Genomic DNA, 14,187 nt, shown 5'->3' with positions numbered 1-14,187 from the left:
AGTGGTTGCCTTCCATATCTCGACAACGTTACCTAAATTCAAAATTCATATTAATTCTGTTGCCCAACTGAATAAGGTGCTGATTTAAATGTCTATCCACTCAATATGTCCCTTTCTGTCATGGCAGGTCCACTCCTCGTTGTTGCCAAATGTTTCAGCTCCAGCACATCCAGCGTCAACATCCTCAGTTCGAACCGAACGCTGACATACGACAATTAACGTCTCGAGACTTAACTGGGTTTAACGGCTGACAGCATCTCTGCGCCTGAGCTAATTTAAAACGACAATATTAACGCGTTATGTCACCAGTGTTTGTCAACATTAGCTTTCTTAGCCGATTATCGGATCTTATCCATAGAAAGCTAATTTGCTGAGGAGCCCACAGTGGCAGTGAGAAAACTACGTAACGTTAAACCTCTAATTTCAATGCGGTTTACTAATTACAACACCAACTGTCAAGCCCTCTAATGAATTTATGCTAGCAGCTAACTCCTCCTTCGAGCATCCCACTTCTTCCGTGCCAGGGAAGCTGCTAACTGACTAGCTAGCGAAATTAGCTTATTAGCCAGCTAACACGCCAAACAGTCCAGCCTGTACCTCTCCCAATTGAATTTAACCAAATGTTAGCTTCAATGTTTAACGCTTTCAGAGACAACAACGGAATTTGTCGCGTCTGTGATAGTCCGAGATTAAGTCTTCATTTCGATGCCGTTTTCCAGCGGCAATCCACCTGTGTCAGTAACAAGCCAGGCCAGACGAGTGACGAGACTAAACCCGTCCTTTCCTCTTCAAAATCTTCTATTATTCATGTCTCAAAAAACACATCCGCCACAGCGTCCCTCGTAGGAGCCCACAATGGATCGAAAAGGGTGATAAGTAATGTCAAAAAGCTCCATCATTTGATAGTCAGTCCACCGATGTTGATCACAGACACCGAAAGCTCTCGCATCAGCATCAGCAGTGTCCCATCCTCCTCCTCCGCCTCCACCTCCTCCTCCAGCCGCATACACACCACTGACGTTTCACGCAAGCGTACTAAATACCCCGCAGTATCATTGGCTTCATAGCAGCTATCAATTGGGTCCTAATGATCTGTGTTTGTGCACAGAAATATGGTTTATATTTAACACATTATTCTGCTCATAGGTCGAAGATTGACAGTATTTTTAATGAAGCAACCAGAGGTTAAAGTTCAGAGTGAGCTAGAGGAGCTTCAACTGTCTGGGAAGGTTAACACTTAAGCAGGGAAGGTGTTAATCTGTGAAAAACACCAGATGTACCGATTAAAGCCCTGTTTCTGTAAACATTAATTAATGAGCCCTTTATATAACAAACTAATTGGCAAAGCTAACGATATAAAGTGGACGGAAGAGATTTATCATTTTGAGAAAATAGTAATGGTTAAATAGCAGCAATTGTAATGTTTTGGCGCCCCCATCTGTCATACAGTGGTAATTATTTACTTATGGTTGTAAATGGTGAATTCCCTTGGAACAAATGTGATTTTTTCCCCCTGAAAATAGTTTCATTCATACATTTTTAGGGTCCTGAAGAATTCAAAATAAAAATATTTGACAAAACAACAACAAAGCCAAACAAAAAAAGGGCGGAGAAGGAAGAAAAGCCAAACAATTTTTGTATCAGAAATGTCTTTTATTTGTTTCTCCTTTTTCCAATAATCTTATGGTCCCCTCGGAAGTATCCATTCGCTCATAAAACAGTCGCAGATACAATCCAAGAATCAGGAAAAAGACAAATGACTCTGAAAAATTACTTGACAGACAGTTAACTGAAATATAAATCTTTTATCAATAATTGAGAGGTCCTGAAAATCATATCAAAAGGCATGACTGTACATGAAATGCATGATAATACACAGAGCTATAACAGTAATTTTTATAAATTGTATCTATTGCTTAGAGATAAAAACATATGATACAGTAAGGTGTTCCTATACTGTACATGTAGTGTATCATTACTTCAGATTTTGTTTCCAGAATTTACTTGTCTCTTTTCTTTTCAGCTGACCAAAAACCTGAAAAAAATAAAAAGAGACAAGTTAATTAATATGGGTTTCACTGTATTTCTGTTATTTAAATCAGAAATGAGACAATCACACTCTCAGCCATACTGCCTCTCCAAATGGACCTCCTCCTACACACCTGGGTCAGGAGGAGGACAGGAGAGCTCCTGTTCACAGTTTAGATTTAGAGGAGGCAATACCCAACAGCATGGAGACGTCGTTGGCTGAGGTCAGCCACGACCCGCCGTCAGCGACCAGGATGGCTCCGGTCACATAGGAGGAGGCCCGGCTGGCCAAGAAGAGAACCGAGTGGGCCATCTCTGTCTTGTTGCCAGCTCGCTGCAAAGGAATGGACTGGAACGCACCAGCAGCCTCTCCTCTGGGACCACCTTAGGGATTAAAAGAATAATAACCATTTAAAAAATGCAATACTTTAAGCTTCATGTTTTAACTGTTATTGATACATTTCAACAGTTTATTCATGACTTTAACTCATCTACTTCACCTGTTTATAGATAACTTTTGGTTAGCTATTTCAACTTTTTATTTACAACTTTTAGCTAACTATTTTTACTTCTTATTTAGTAAAATATTTTCCCTTTTTTTCTTCACCACTTTCAGCTAACATTTCAACTTCCTTTTCCCTACTTTAAGCTAACATTTCAAATATTTATTTGCTATTTTAAGCTAACACTTGTGCTCAGTACTCAGTACTTCTAGTGAACATTTTAACTGGTTATTGAGAGCTTTGGATAACCTTTTCAATGGCTTATTTACTACTTTTAGCTAGCATGTCAACTGTTTATTTAAGTACTTTTGGATAAGATTTATTCTCAGTTTGCCTTTTATCAGGCTAATATATTTATAAAATATATTCAGTTGCTTTTAGCTAACAATTAAACAGTTTAATAAGTACTTGGAGTTATCTATTTCAATACCTTATTTACAACTTTAAGCTCACATTTCTATTATTTAGAAAGCTAACACTTGTAATGTAGTACTGTACTTCAGCATTTAACATGTTAAATGTTTATTTAGAACTTTGAGGTAAATATTTAATTTGCTTTTAAACGTTTAGCTAACTAACAAATGTTCATTTAGTACTTGTTACTAATATTTCTTGCCTGGTCCATCCCTTTGAATCCATCACTTCAACTGAATTAACAATTTTGTCTGATAACATATCAACTGCTTCTGCTGTAACTTTCAGTGAACATTTTAACTGTTTATTTGCTACTTTTAGTAAATTATAAAATGTATTGTTTACTTCTTTTACATTACATTTTAACTATTTATTCAGCACTTTTGGTTAACTATTTCATTTATTTATTACCTTTAGCTAACTATTTCAACTGTTTGTTCACTAGTTAGAGATTCATTTTAACTAACAGTTTTAACTTTTAATAGTTTGAAACAATTAAACCGACATTCCAGGTTTAGAATCACTGCTCTACTGTACATTAAACTGTAATGTAAAGGGCAAAAACTCAACTTCTGTTAATCATTTCTGATACTCCCCAGAAAGATGTTCACTCGACACTGTTAATACTAACCAAAAAGCACTTGTTGTTGAATGTATAACCCAACAAGCCAGTTTGTCATTATTGTGTTAAATCTTTACCCAGTCTACGGAAGCCCTCGGTGCCAGAGATAGGACCTGGAGCCACAGTATTGACTCTCACTCCACTGGGCCCCCACTCCACAGCCAGGTGCTTCGTCATCGCATCTGGGGACAGGAGAGGCGACATTGAGTTATTAGACTCTCATTTTTTCTGATATCATTGCACTGCAGTAAAAAATCTCTCACCATTTGCAGCTTTAGCAGAGCCAGCATGCACCTGGAGGGCCTGTCCCTTGTATCCAAGTGTTGCAGATATGTTGACTATGTTGCCTCCATGATTCTGCACAAAAAATGATGGGGGACTTTAAAGGCAATAACGAAAGCACCTTCCCAGAACAGAGGCATTAGAGATGACATCAACTTATTTGTGTTTTTCACTGTTTTGCTGATCAGCAGGAATTGCAGCGTGAGAATCTTATTTAAAGTTATTGATGCATAACCAACCTACTGTATGTTTCTGCAGACTAAGTATTATTCACATTTTTTTGCCATGCAGTTATATATAAAATACTTACAGCTTCCTTACTTGTAACTTAAAAATGTATTGAACAAAAAGAAAATAAACTGTACCTGAAACCACTTCTCATAAACCACCTTGCTGGTGTTGAATGTACCCATAGTGTCAATCTCCATCACTGTCTTGAAGGCATTGAAGGAGAGTGAGGTGGCCGGGCAGAGGAAGTTTCCAGCAGCATCTGTCAAGAACAGCACTGTGACTTAAACCAAAGGCAGACACGATGACACACTGCTGAAGAGAAATCCCATGAAATACATCATTTTAGTTTTATAAATGCTTCATAAATTCAGAGATGAGCTGGTACACGGATGAAATAAAGATAATGTCATAAAGAAGATCTGCTTTAAATTTTACGTAATAATCAGTAATAAACTTGTAATGATGCAACAGTCTGTACAAGGGAAGAGGGTGCAAAGATAAAAGATAAAGAAAAAAGATGCCGTATCGGAAAAGTTAAAAATTAAACCAAAACCATTCATACTTGACCTTTGTTTAAAGTTCATTTACACTCATCCACCATACAGACTAGTGGTCGACCAATATGGGTTTTTCAAAGGACGATGCCGATATTTAGAGGGCAGGGCGGCTGATGGCCCATATATGAGGCCGATATCATGTTGCATATTTTTGCATTTGATAAAATACAACAAATTTAATAATAATAACGTATGAGACACAAAATTGCTAAACTTGAATGAACATTTATTTAACGCTGTTGTTTGCATTATCTGCAAGTAGATCTGCATTCTGTCTGCAGTGCACTTAATTTAGATGAAAAAAATATATCTACTTAATTAATGTCCACTGGTAATCCAAAAACTAAACTTTGTAAAAAAAAATAATAATAATTTATGTGAATGTAAAATAAAGTTCTAGTGCACTTAGTGCAATTTGTCAACTTACATAACAAATAAATAAACAACATCATTGTAGTTATTGTTATTGAGTTCGGTGTTTAACGGCAGAGCCTTGCCCTTTAAGAGCGGTGGACTTATGTGTGACTTATGCATGTGACGTCTGGCAGGTTTGTCATGGGAAGTGAAGTGTAGACCGTGTAGAGAAAGTACCTGCAGCAGACTACATGAAGCGCATGCTTCAAGCCAGCCACACAGACGAGGCTGCCTGTGTATGCAGACACATATTGTTTAATCGGCCTTGTGAGCGCAGATAGATTATGTCAAAATGTCATTAATCGGCACGATTAATCGGCCGACCATTTAATCGGTCTATCACTAATACAGACACGTTTCAAAATATATACATACTGACACCCATGTTGGTTTGTTGCATTGTGTAATAAAAGAGTGTATGGGTGTTCGACTGTGTGCAGCAGGGATCCCAACACAAACTCAGTCATGATGATCATAAAGACATATTTTGAGGCTTGTTTTAAACAGGATACATACTGTTAATGAGGATGTCTATGCGTCCTAACTCTCTCAGTGTCTCATCCACAGCGGCTGAAATGCTTTCCGGCTGCCTCACATCTATGCACAAAGGAAGACATCTTCGTCCTGTCACAGTAGATAGCTTTTTAGCTGCCTAAGGAGACACATAATCATATTAAATGAGGCAAATATTATTCATATTTCCCTATGGCCTTAGATGGATTATCTTAAATTAGGAGAGAGGGCTAACCTCTTTCAGCTTGTCCAAGTTCCTGCTGGCAATCACTGTTTCACAGCCATGTCTGTAAGAAGAGAGGAAAAGGGAGACAGGAGGGACAGGAGTTAGTGTAAACAAGTAGTAAAAGGCCTATGGAACACAACATTAGAGGCTATGCACCTTAACAGACACAGTTACAATTTCTCCTCTTATTTTGATTTAAAAAATGAACTATTTCTGCTGCATGTGTAAATTATTGAACTATTTCAACTTTGTACCACAAGCAAAATGCAGAAAGCTTGAGTGTAAGATAACAAAACTAGAAGGTTTAAAGTTCACCTACATACTATCTCTCTCACACATTTGGATTAAAAGTAATGACATATTGCTGATGGTGCATTGATATTAAAATGTACAGTACTACTTCTGTGGAAATACTTTCTATCGATGTTGGAGGAGTGACTTTTGAGTAAATATGGATTTTTCTGCAAGTTCTAGGGAAGAACTTTATCTGCTCACCTCATAAGGATTTCAGCTATCCTGAGTCCAATCCCAGATCCTCCACCTGTGATAAAAGCAACCTGATCTCTGAAAAACAAAGTGCAAACCATCAAACGCCCCAAGACAAGAATGTTAGCAACAGTTGCAGTTAAGCAATAAAAACACACCAATGAGAAATACATATAAAAACATAACTTTCCATGCGTACTTGAGTAAATCTGGACTGTAGATGTGTGTGTAGGAAGTCAGGCAGTCATCTGTTCCAACATCTTCAGGCACTAGCTCTCCTTTTCTCTGCGGCTCGGCCATGCTGATAAATAATGCATGTCAAAGAGGTGGATACAATGACAAGGGAATTATCAGAATCAAAATTTAAAAAATGGCTGAACTGTAAAACAAGAAGTTGCACAGAATAACAGAAAAACTTACAACAAAATAGACCCCTGCAGTTTGGTGACGCTATTATTAGAGTTTGTTTTTGAGGAGTATCAGAAAATGTAAAAGAAACAAACTAGTGTGAACTTTATTTAAATCACTGTTGGTGTGGCGATCTTGTTACTATGTTAAAAACATGCACGTGCAGTATATTGACATGATGGTACATCAGATAAAACACCTTAAAATTGAGGCATGTAGACATATATCACGAAGGAAACGTTCAAGGCCAACACTGAAGTAGACTTAACCCAAAAGTACTAAAAGTTCATTCTGTTCAGTCCCCTGAACGCCTCACATTACGCTCAATATGCGCCCCAACACGTCTAGCACTCTGTAGGTTAAAGGTTACTGCGGGGCGTTTCTGTTAAATGTTTAATCCCTGTTAAGATGTTACAAGTTAGCCTGCTGTTTTTCACAGAGAGTTATGTACCAAGTGCTTTTAACTGTCAGTACTGAGCAGTGAAATTCAGTTGTCGTGTAGCTGCAGTCGTATTACCTGCAAAGAGAAACAAGCTAGCTCTGTAGCGCTGAAAGATCTCCTCTTTGGTAAAACACGACCCCAGCACGAAGCTCTTCTCCCAGTCTGACAAGAAGCTGACACTTATTCCTTAGCTTTACGGGTTTTCTTTCCTAAGTAAGAACTATTGGACCTTGGACGTTTACTTTTTCGCCTGCAGTGATGCATTATGGGCAACGTAGTCCGGCCGGGGTGTGTTCAAGAGCACAAATATCTCTCGATAATATATATCAAACTTATTCTCGTTTGTTTAAGACCTAATATGAAATAGTAGAATAAATGTACAAACACAGAGGGTTAAACTTGACTTTTTAGAGGTCGTGATTGATTTGATTCATTCCAGAAAGAAAAACTTCACCAGACAGCATCATTCTCCAGGGACTGTCTGGTCTGGATAGCAGAGGAAAACCCTGTTAGCTCATCTACAATCACCATCATCTTCTAGGGTGGCACCAGAAAGGGTCTCCACCAGTAATCCAACACTGAAATAAACGATCCAAAGGTTTAAGGTTTCAGGGCTGATGCTGATCAGGGTGCATTAGTGCAGAGAGTGGTCCTCATCGATCTGTACTTTGGGATTCACTGTGTTGGAAAAAGCCCCATGCAATGGATCCTTCAAATTCTACTGGGATGGATTTTCTTCATCGCACTGGAAGGTCTGATAGGATCAGAAATGTGAGATGAGTGCTTTTGTAACTTGATTTGGGTTTTTTTAAGAGGCTTGAGTAAACAAGGCAAAAGCATTTGTGCACATAAAATTGCACAAACTTAGCACCACTAAAGTTCTGTTTAATGCTTTTCTACTTTCTTCCCATTATTTTTGATTTACCTTTTTTTGTATAAAAAGATGTAAATCTACTCCAGCCTGCTGCTAGTCGGCAGCCAGAGGGCGCTATCTTTCAAGACTTTCTGCTTGAATCCACAGTGATGAACTCATTGGCAGTACTCTGAATGTATATTTGCATACAAATGTATTCCTTTTTTAAACGCATGTATGGTTTTCCATTACTGATACTTTATTTATTCATGATTCTGTGTGGAACAAAGCTGTCTGTGCTGACGTGTAATGTGATTTTTTGGCTGAAAGGCTCCAGCAAGCATGGAAACAAAAATGGTAGACAAATGGTTTGCAAACAATGACATTTTAATTTTAAGATAAGAAAGTTCAAATATTATTTTATATTTTTATTCTGTTTATTTTGAGATTAGATGTTTTTTCAAGCTATAGCAGCAAAACCCCTGAGTGCACTGAAGTTAGTAAGAGTTTTTATTTGTAAGAAAACAAGAGATGTGTTCTCTTTAGTCAGTCCAGCTTTAAATTAAGAAGTCTTTTGTCAAAGGCTACTTTCCTGATGCAGGAACCTAAAGCTTTTTCCAAAGACTGCCTTCATCCAGACAACAGGAATCAAAGACTCTTATGCAAATGGTTCCAAAGAGCCTGGCACAGCTCGAGCCATAAAGGTCCATCATCCTCTGAGCAGACTTACAGCCCCACAGCACTCACAGCCGCTCCTGGGCTCTGTCCCTGTGTCTGTGCTGAGTCCACCTGTGCTGCTCTGCTCTGTACTTCTGCTGGAGGGTTTGACATGATGGTCTCTCCCTTCTCCCCCACCAGACCCACCAGCCTGCTGCTGACCTCCCACAGCCTCCGAGCCGCCTCCTCATCCAGAGCCTGAGGCGCCGGTTCCTTCTCTGTCATCACATCATAGTACCTCCCCGTCACCCCCTCCATCTCCTCGGACACAGCCAGGTACACGCTTGGCTGAGCCCCCAGCTCCGGGCTCTTCACCAACAGGGAGAAAAAGGGACCTGCAGGGGGGTTAGTGAAGGCAACAGATTTTCTGGTATTAGAATAAAAGCATTTGTAATTAGCCTGTGTCAAGTAGCAATCAAAGCACTAACTGGATTCATGTTGTTTCCTGTGTTCAAGAGGAAAGGGAACACTTCCTTGAATGTGCATCAATTACATTTGTTCATCTCATAATCTGGCACATGTTGTAGAATTTTATGATCTCTTTTATTAACTGTAAATGATTCCGTTACAAACAATTTCCTCCCTACTGTGGAGGAGTTTTATTACTCATGAGTGCATGTAATTAAAGATACTCATTGCAGAATAAAAAACACAAGAAAGAGAAGTAAGAGAATGTATCAGCACCAAAACCGGTAGCAAAGTCATACTTCGATTTCAGAGGTTTGAACTGTTATTGCTGCAAAATATTTATAATTCCGCTACTACAATGTTCCGTTAAGGCTTTTTGGCGTGATGTAGAACATTGTAGCTGAGGACAGAGATTTAGATTTTTGACTTCTACTTCCATCCATAGATTATCCATACCGCTTTTTCTGGTCAAGCTTATCCTGGAGCCTATCCCAGCTGTCATTGGGCGAGAGGCGGGGTACACCCTGGACAGATCGCTAGTCAATCACAGGGCTGACACACAGAGGCAGACAACAACAGAGTCACCTAAAACCCAAGCTCGGATCCCATCGGCTATAGTCTGAACGTTTTTTTTCCTTCCTACTTTTGCCGAAATTTCAACATCATGATGCAGATTTGTAAAAAGTAAAATTGAAGCTTTGTCGGGTCTGTCCTCAAGAGGAGAAAAAAAACTACTTTTAAAATGCTCGTTTGTTGAACGGAGGTCGGATCAATTATTTCTGATGCATACGAGGAAGTCGGGAAATCTGAACGCCTTTTGTGACACAGCACCTAGGGAATTTATCTCAAGTTGAATTGTAGGTCTAGAACAGATTGTTAGCTGTGAGCATGCAGATGTCTGTTTATAGAGATTAATAAGAAGCTAAATCATCGTCAGATCACGCTGATGGGAGCCGGGATGTTATTAAGGCGCATTACGTTCCGTCTGCTTTTGCTCTCCTCATGGATTGTTCTTCCTGCATACGCCGCAGCCTGCTGATAAGTGATTGATCAATATTACTCGGACTACAATGGTAGTACAAACGGAAACCAGAACACTTACCGTCCCGGAAATCAACGTCACTGCCTACAGATTCTACATTTCCATGTAGAATCTGTAAATAGAGATTACCTGAACCTTATTACCCTAAAGAGCATGTATTTAGACTGTGGGAGGAATTCAGAGTACCTGGACTCTGAGAACATGCAAGGAAAGGCCCCCTCAAGTTCCGACCAGGATTCGATCCACAACCCTCTTAGGTGTGAGGCAACAGCACTAACCACTGCACCACCGTGCAGCCCAACCTTGGACTTAGTTAGAAGACTTACATGCTCCTGTACTAAGCTCAAACTTTTGAATTCATAGAGAAAATGCCTGATGTGAAATGTGAAACTGTAGATGCTTGCACTGTATTATAATTGCACACTGCTAAATACATATATTCAAAACAATTCAGAGGAAAATCTGCTTTCCTGACTCCACTAGATAATAATAACAATGTATTGTTCTGGATGAATCTACCAAACAGTACATGAAAGAGTTAAATATTATCACCTCGCCCACTTATAACAGGAAATGTCTGCCTACTCATTGTGCATCATTAATAAGATTCTAACAATAAAATGAGCTCAGTGCAGAGAGAGGGGAAAGATTCTCCATTGAGTGCTTTCACTTTTAATACTTTAAAAAACTTTTGCTGAAGATTCTTGTGTTATTTAAGTACCATTTTCAAAGGTGCAAACATTTGATATTTTTAACAGTGTTGCATGTTACATTTACCTACGTCAAGGATCTATACACTTGGCCAAACACCAAGAGGATATACTTCAATTAAATAGCAGCATTTGAAAGCTAAAATTCATGTTTTTAATTGTAAGACAGAAATGTGGACAGCTCAAGTTGCTGCTTATTTATGCAGAACAAGTAGGATATTCACTGAGTAGTGCCGATACCACATAACAGAGCTTACACAGCCTGAGCTAATTGCTGCACATGCATTAGGTGAGCATTCATTGATTTCTCCGATAAGGAAGCAGGATACTCACTGAGCACGGAGCTCGAGAACTGTGATTGGTGCAGACCCGTGTGCCTCCCGAGCTCTGTGGAAACGACGCCGGGGTGTGTGGCGTTCACTGTGACTCCTGTGCCTGTTACACACACACACATTAGATTTTAAAAATACATATCCAACGGCCAATTACAAACGAGAACATAGGGCATACTCCCTCCCACACATGCCCACATACGCAACGGCCAGAAGACTTGCCTTGTAATCGCTTGGCGAGCTCTCTGGTGAACAGAACGTTGGCAAGCTTGCTCTGACAGTACGCCTGCTTTGTATCAAACTTCTTCTTCTCCCAGTTCAAGTCCTCGAAGTCCATCTTTCCAACGATGTGGGCGAGCGAGGCCAGGTTGATCACTCTGCTGGGGGCGGACTCTTTCAACTTATCCAGCAGAAGATTTGTCAACAAGAAGTGGCCTAAAGGAAGACAGAAAGAATGGGAATCAGGTAGTAGTTTATCTGCAGGATAAGACCATTTCTGAAACGTCTCTCGCAGAGTTTACAGAGACAGTTGTACATATATATTACTTGTTACCTAAGTGGTTCACTCCAAACTGCATGTCGAAGCCATCTTCTGTCTTCCATGCCGGACATCTCATGACCCCTGCGTTGTTTATCAGAACATCCACACGCTGCTCCTCTACAAGACAATAAAGAAAACACTGAAGACACCAATACTGGGTGTGATTTATTTCTTAAGTGACAGCTATTATTGCATGAGTTTACCTTGTTTGATTCTCTCTGCAAACTCTCGGATAGACTTCATGGATGCCAGGTCGAGCTGACACGCGTAAACATGAGGATTCAACGTCTTCCCCCGTATTTCCTTTGCAGCTGCCTCGCACTTCTCCATGTCCCGACATCCCATAATGATCCGACCCCCTGGTGATGTGGAAATGGGAAAATGAGTGTGTCATCTTTTTTTACACCAAATCAGTATGACTTTATATGTTCTCCTCACCTCTCTGCGCCAGCTCCCGTGCTGTTTCCTTCCCAATGCCTGCGTTAGCTCCTGTTATAACCACAGTCTTTCCTTTTATGGTAGCTTTACTAGGACAACGGCCTCCAGTCACATGGTTCCTAAGAAGAGAATTAAAACAAAATGTATTTTAATATTGCACAGGCACTTGAAATGTATTATGAAGGATGATAGATGGTTATACAGTAGGTCAAAGCATTTCTCCACTCAAAGCTTATTTACCACCTGGGGAAAGCAGGCAACTGTAGCAGAGTCCCTTAAGCAGTCACACTGCTATGAACGGATTGTGCTGATTTAATTATATTTTAATATATTTTTTTAATATGCGGCACTAAATGACAATATAAACTGATTTCCTAAGGGCCTTAAGGTTGTGAAATCAATTACTCTTACTGACTGGGCCACTTCTAGTTAAAACCAGATTGAGCTCGTATTTACATTGTGTTTAAGTTGCTCCAGTTTTCTTTCCTAGTCATAGAGAGAGTCAAAATGTAGTTTTTTAGACCTTATAGCTTGCATATATGTCATACATTTACATGTTTAATCTAATTACCACGTAGCTAAGTTTGGGGGATATGACATCCCAGGATTGGAACACTTTGCTGTTGTGGCTTATCAAATCATGTAAATTCCTGTCACACTGTTGTGTCACATGGGTAAACAAGGAGTTACTTGACCTTACCTAACACTAGACTTATTAACTGGGAATAAGTGAAGACCATGTCAAAAACACTTTTACAGTCTCTTAAATCCAAAATAATTATGTTGTTATAAATGCTGCCTTTGTCAATCATATCCAACTACACAGCAAAACTATAAAAACTACAGTTACTCAAGTATACAACATATTGAACCAACACCTCTCAGACAGTTAAATGGTAAATAAGTTAAACGGGCTACACAGCAGCAACAGATTATTCCTTCAATATATGCCAGCTTTAATTCTGAATTTGATAGGATATTTGTATCAGGAGCTATTTCAATGTAAAATACAGTTATATCATTCCACACTGGCCTTATATCACATCATGAAGAGTTACTCACTTCAGTAAAACGGCGCATCCAAACACTGTTCCGAAAACAGAAACTGGAAGAATATATTTGCTCATGATTCCCGAAAAATGTTGGCGACCACGTAAACCATCAAATACAAGGTTTTCACACAGCTTTCCCAGCTTACTTGACAACTCTTCTGCAGCACAAGGTTACAGGCGCATGTTGATGACGTCAGCGGCAGCTGCAAGCCAACCGTAAGGCGAAAAATTCCAGTGGTATGTTGGGAAATGTAGTCTAAATTCTAATTCATACGAAACAAGCGTATCAACAGACGTTTTTAGTTCATTTTTTCACATCTTTGTTGCGTAGGATTTAATAATAACATAAGACAAGAATTGTCTTATATATGTGCGTTTAAGTCTGATGGTTCATTTTACTCCAGGTATGTATAAAATCTACTCTATAGCCTATTGTATGTAGTGTACAGTATGTTATTTTTTTTCATTTAAAAGAATTGAGATACATGATACATCTCAATTACATTGAAATTTGTTATGTAAATAATGATGCCCCTGAGAGCTGATATTAAAGATAAAATGCCATGAGAATAAAACCAAATAGTTTAGCAGGAATACGGCGTGATACGGCTTTTAGCCCATTTTTTGTTTTGTCTTGAGGAAAAAAATTGGAGAATCACTCTGCTGTAGCCTGCAGTCGTAAAGTTATTCTCCCTTTCAGGAGACAGGTGAGAATAAAAAGCTATAGTTAGACACTGAAGGGCTGCTCTGTAGGGTCAATCCAATGCCTGGAGGTGTGAGGGTGGAGTAGAGCTTGCACGAGCATGCTTTAGAATTCAATACTTACCTTTATTGTGCTTGCCTAAAGTTCACTGAATGTGTTCTCTACAGTTTTTGCTGTTCAAAGTAAATGTTGCTTTATTCTCCAGAGATTTAGCTAGATAGTTTTGTCTGCACAGATCAGAGAGTTTGGAACAGGGTTAAGATTT

At 39.2% G+C, this 14,187-nt stretch overlaps 2 protein-coding genes across 3 annotated transcripts; both read right to left on the bottom strand.

The window, feature by feature from the left end:
* Positions 1 to 1,727: 1,727 nt before the first annotated feature.
* decr2 (2,4-dienoyl CoA reductase 2, peroxisomal) lies at positions 1,728 to 7,368 on the bottom strand. 2 transcript variants are annotated; one of them, XM_069664921.1, is made up of 10 exons: positions 7,202 to 7,368; positions 6,476 to 6,577; positions 6,286 to 6,354; positions 5,800 to 5,851; positions 5,568 to 5,703; positions 4,215 to 4,339; positions 3,831 to 3,924; positions 3,645 to 3,749; positions 2,163 to 2,412; positions 1,728 to 2,035 (listed from the first exon to the last, which is right to left on the bottom strand). In XM_069664921.1, the coding sequence occupies exons 2-9, from the start codon at positions 6,574 to 6,576 to the stop codon at positions 2,195 to 2,197; spliced, it is 900 nt and encodes a 299-aa protein (XP_069521022.1). In that variant the 5' UTR covers position 6,577; positions 7,202 to 7,368; the 3' UTR covers positions 1,728 to 2,035; positions 2,163 to 2,194. The 2 variants fall into 2 exon arrangements, with proteins under 2 accessions (XP_069521022.1, XP_069521021.1); XM_069664920.1 differs by having other exon boundaries at positions 2,224 to 2,412.
* A 1,019-nt stretch (positions 7,369 to 8,387) lies between these two features.
* Positions 8,388 to 13,388, bottom strand: LOC138593126 (retinol dehydrogenase 13-like). The gene is made up of 7 exons (XM_069663987.1): positions 13,230 to 13,388; positions 12,168 to 12,286; positions 11,933 to 12,088; positions 11,742 to 11,846; positions 11,411 to 11,623; positions 11,190 to 11,291; positions 8,388 to 9,031 (listed from the first exon to the last, which is right to left on the bottom strand). Exons 1-7 carry the CDS (start codon positions 13,292 to 13,294, stop codon positions 8,706 to 8,708), a joined length of 1,086 nt encoding a protein of 361 aa, XP_069520088.1. The 5' UTR covers positions 13,295 to 13,388; the 3' UTR covers positions 8,388 to 8,705.
* Positions 13,389 to 14,187: the final 799 nt, after the last annotated feature.

The sequence above is a fragment of the Semicossyphus pulcher genome, unplaced genomic scaffold, assembly GCF_022749685.1.
Source record: "Semicossyphus pulcher isolate SPU_LCO1_2020_fin unplaced genomic scaffold, fSemPul1.0.p SCAF_16, whole genome shotgun sequence".
In the NCBI taxonomy this organism is placed as follows: domain Eukaryota; kingdom Metazoa; phylum Chordata; class Actinopteri; order Labriformes; family Labridae; genus Semicossyphus; species Semicossyphus pulcher.
Note: the sequence above shows the minus strand (reverse complement) of the source record. Positions and strands in the feature narration are given on the sequence as shown.

Coding starts and splice junctions, on each gene's coding strand:
- LOC138593126 (XM_069663987.1), bottom strand. CDS start 13,294: ATGAGCAAATATATTCTTCCAGTTTCTGTTTTCGGAACAGTGTTTGGA. Junction 12,089..12,167: donor ACGGGAGCTGGCGCAGAGAG/GTGAGGAGAACA, acceptor CCACATCACCAG/GGGGTCGGATCATTATGGGA. Junction 11,292..11,410: donor GCTCGCCAAGCGATTACAAG/GCAAGTCTTCTG, acceptor TGTGTGTAACAG/GCACAGGAGTCACAGTGAAC.
- decr2 (XM_069664920.1), bottom strand. CDS start 6,576: ATGGCCGAGCCGCAGAGAAAAGGAGAGCTAGTGCCTGAAGATGTTGGA. Junction 5,704..5,799: donor ACTTGGACAAGCTGAAAGAG/GTTAGCCCTCTC, acceptor GTGTCTCCTTAG/GCAGCTAAAAAGCTATCTAC. Junction 2,413..3,644: donor CGAGGGCTTCCGTAGACTGG/GTAAAGATTTAA, acceptor TTAATCCCTAAG/GTGGTCCCAGAGGAGAGGCT.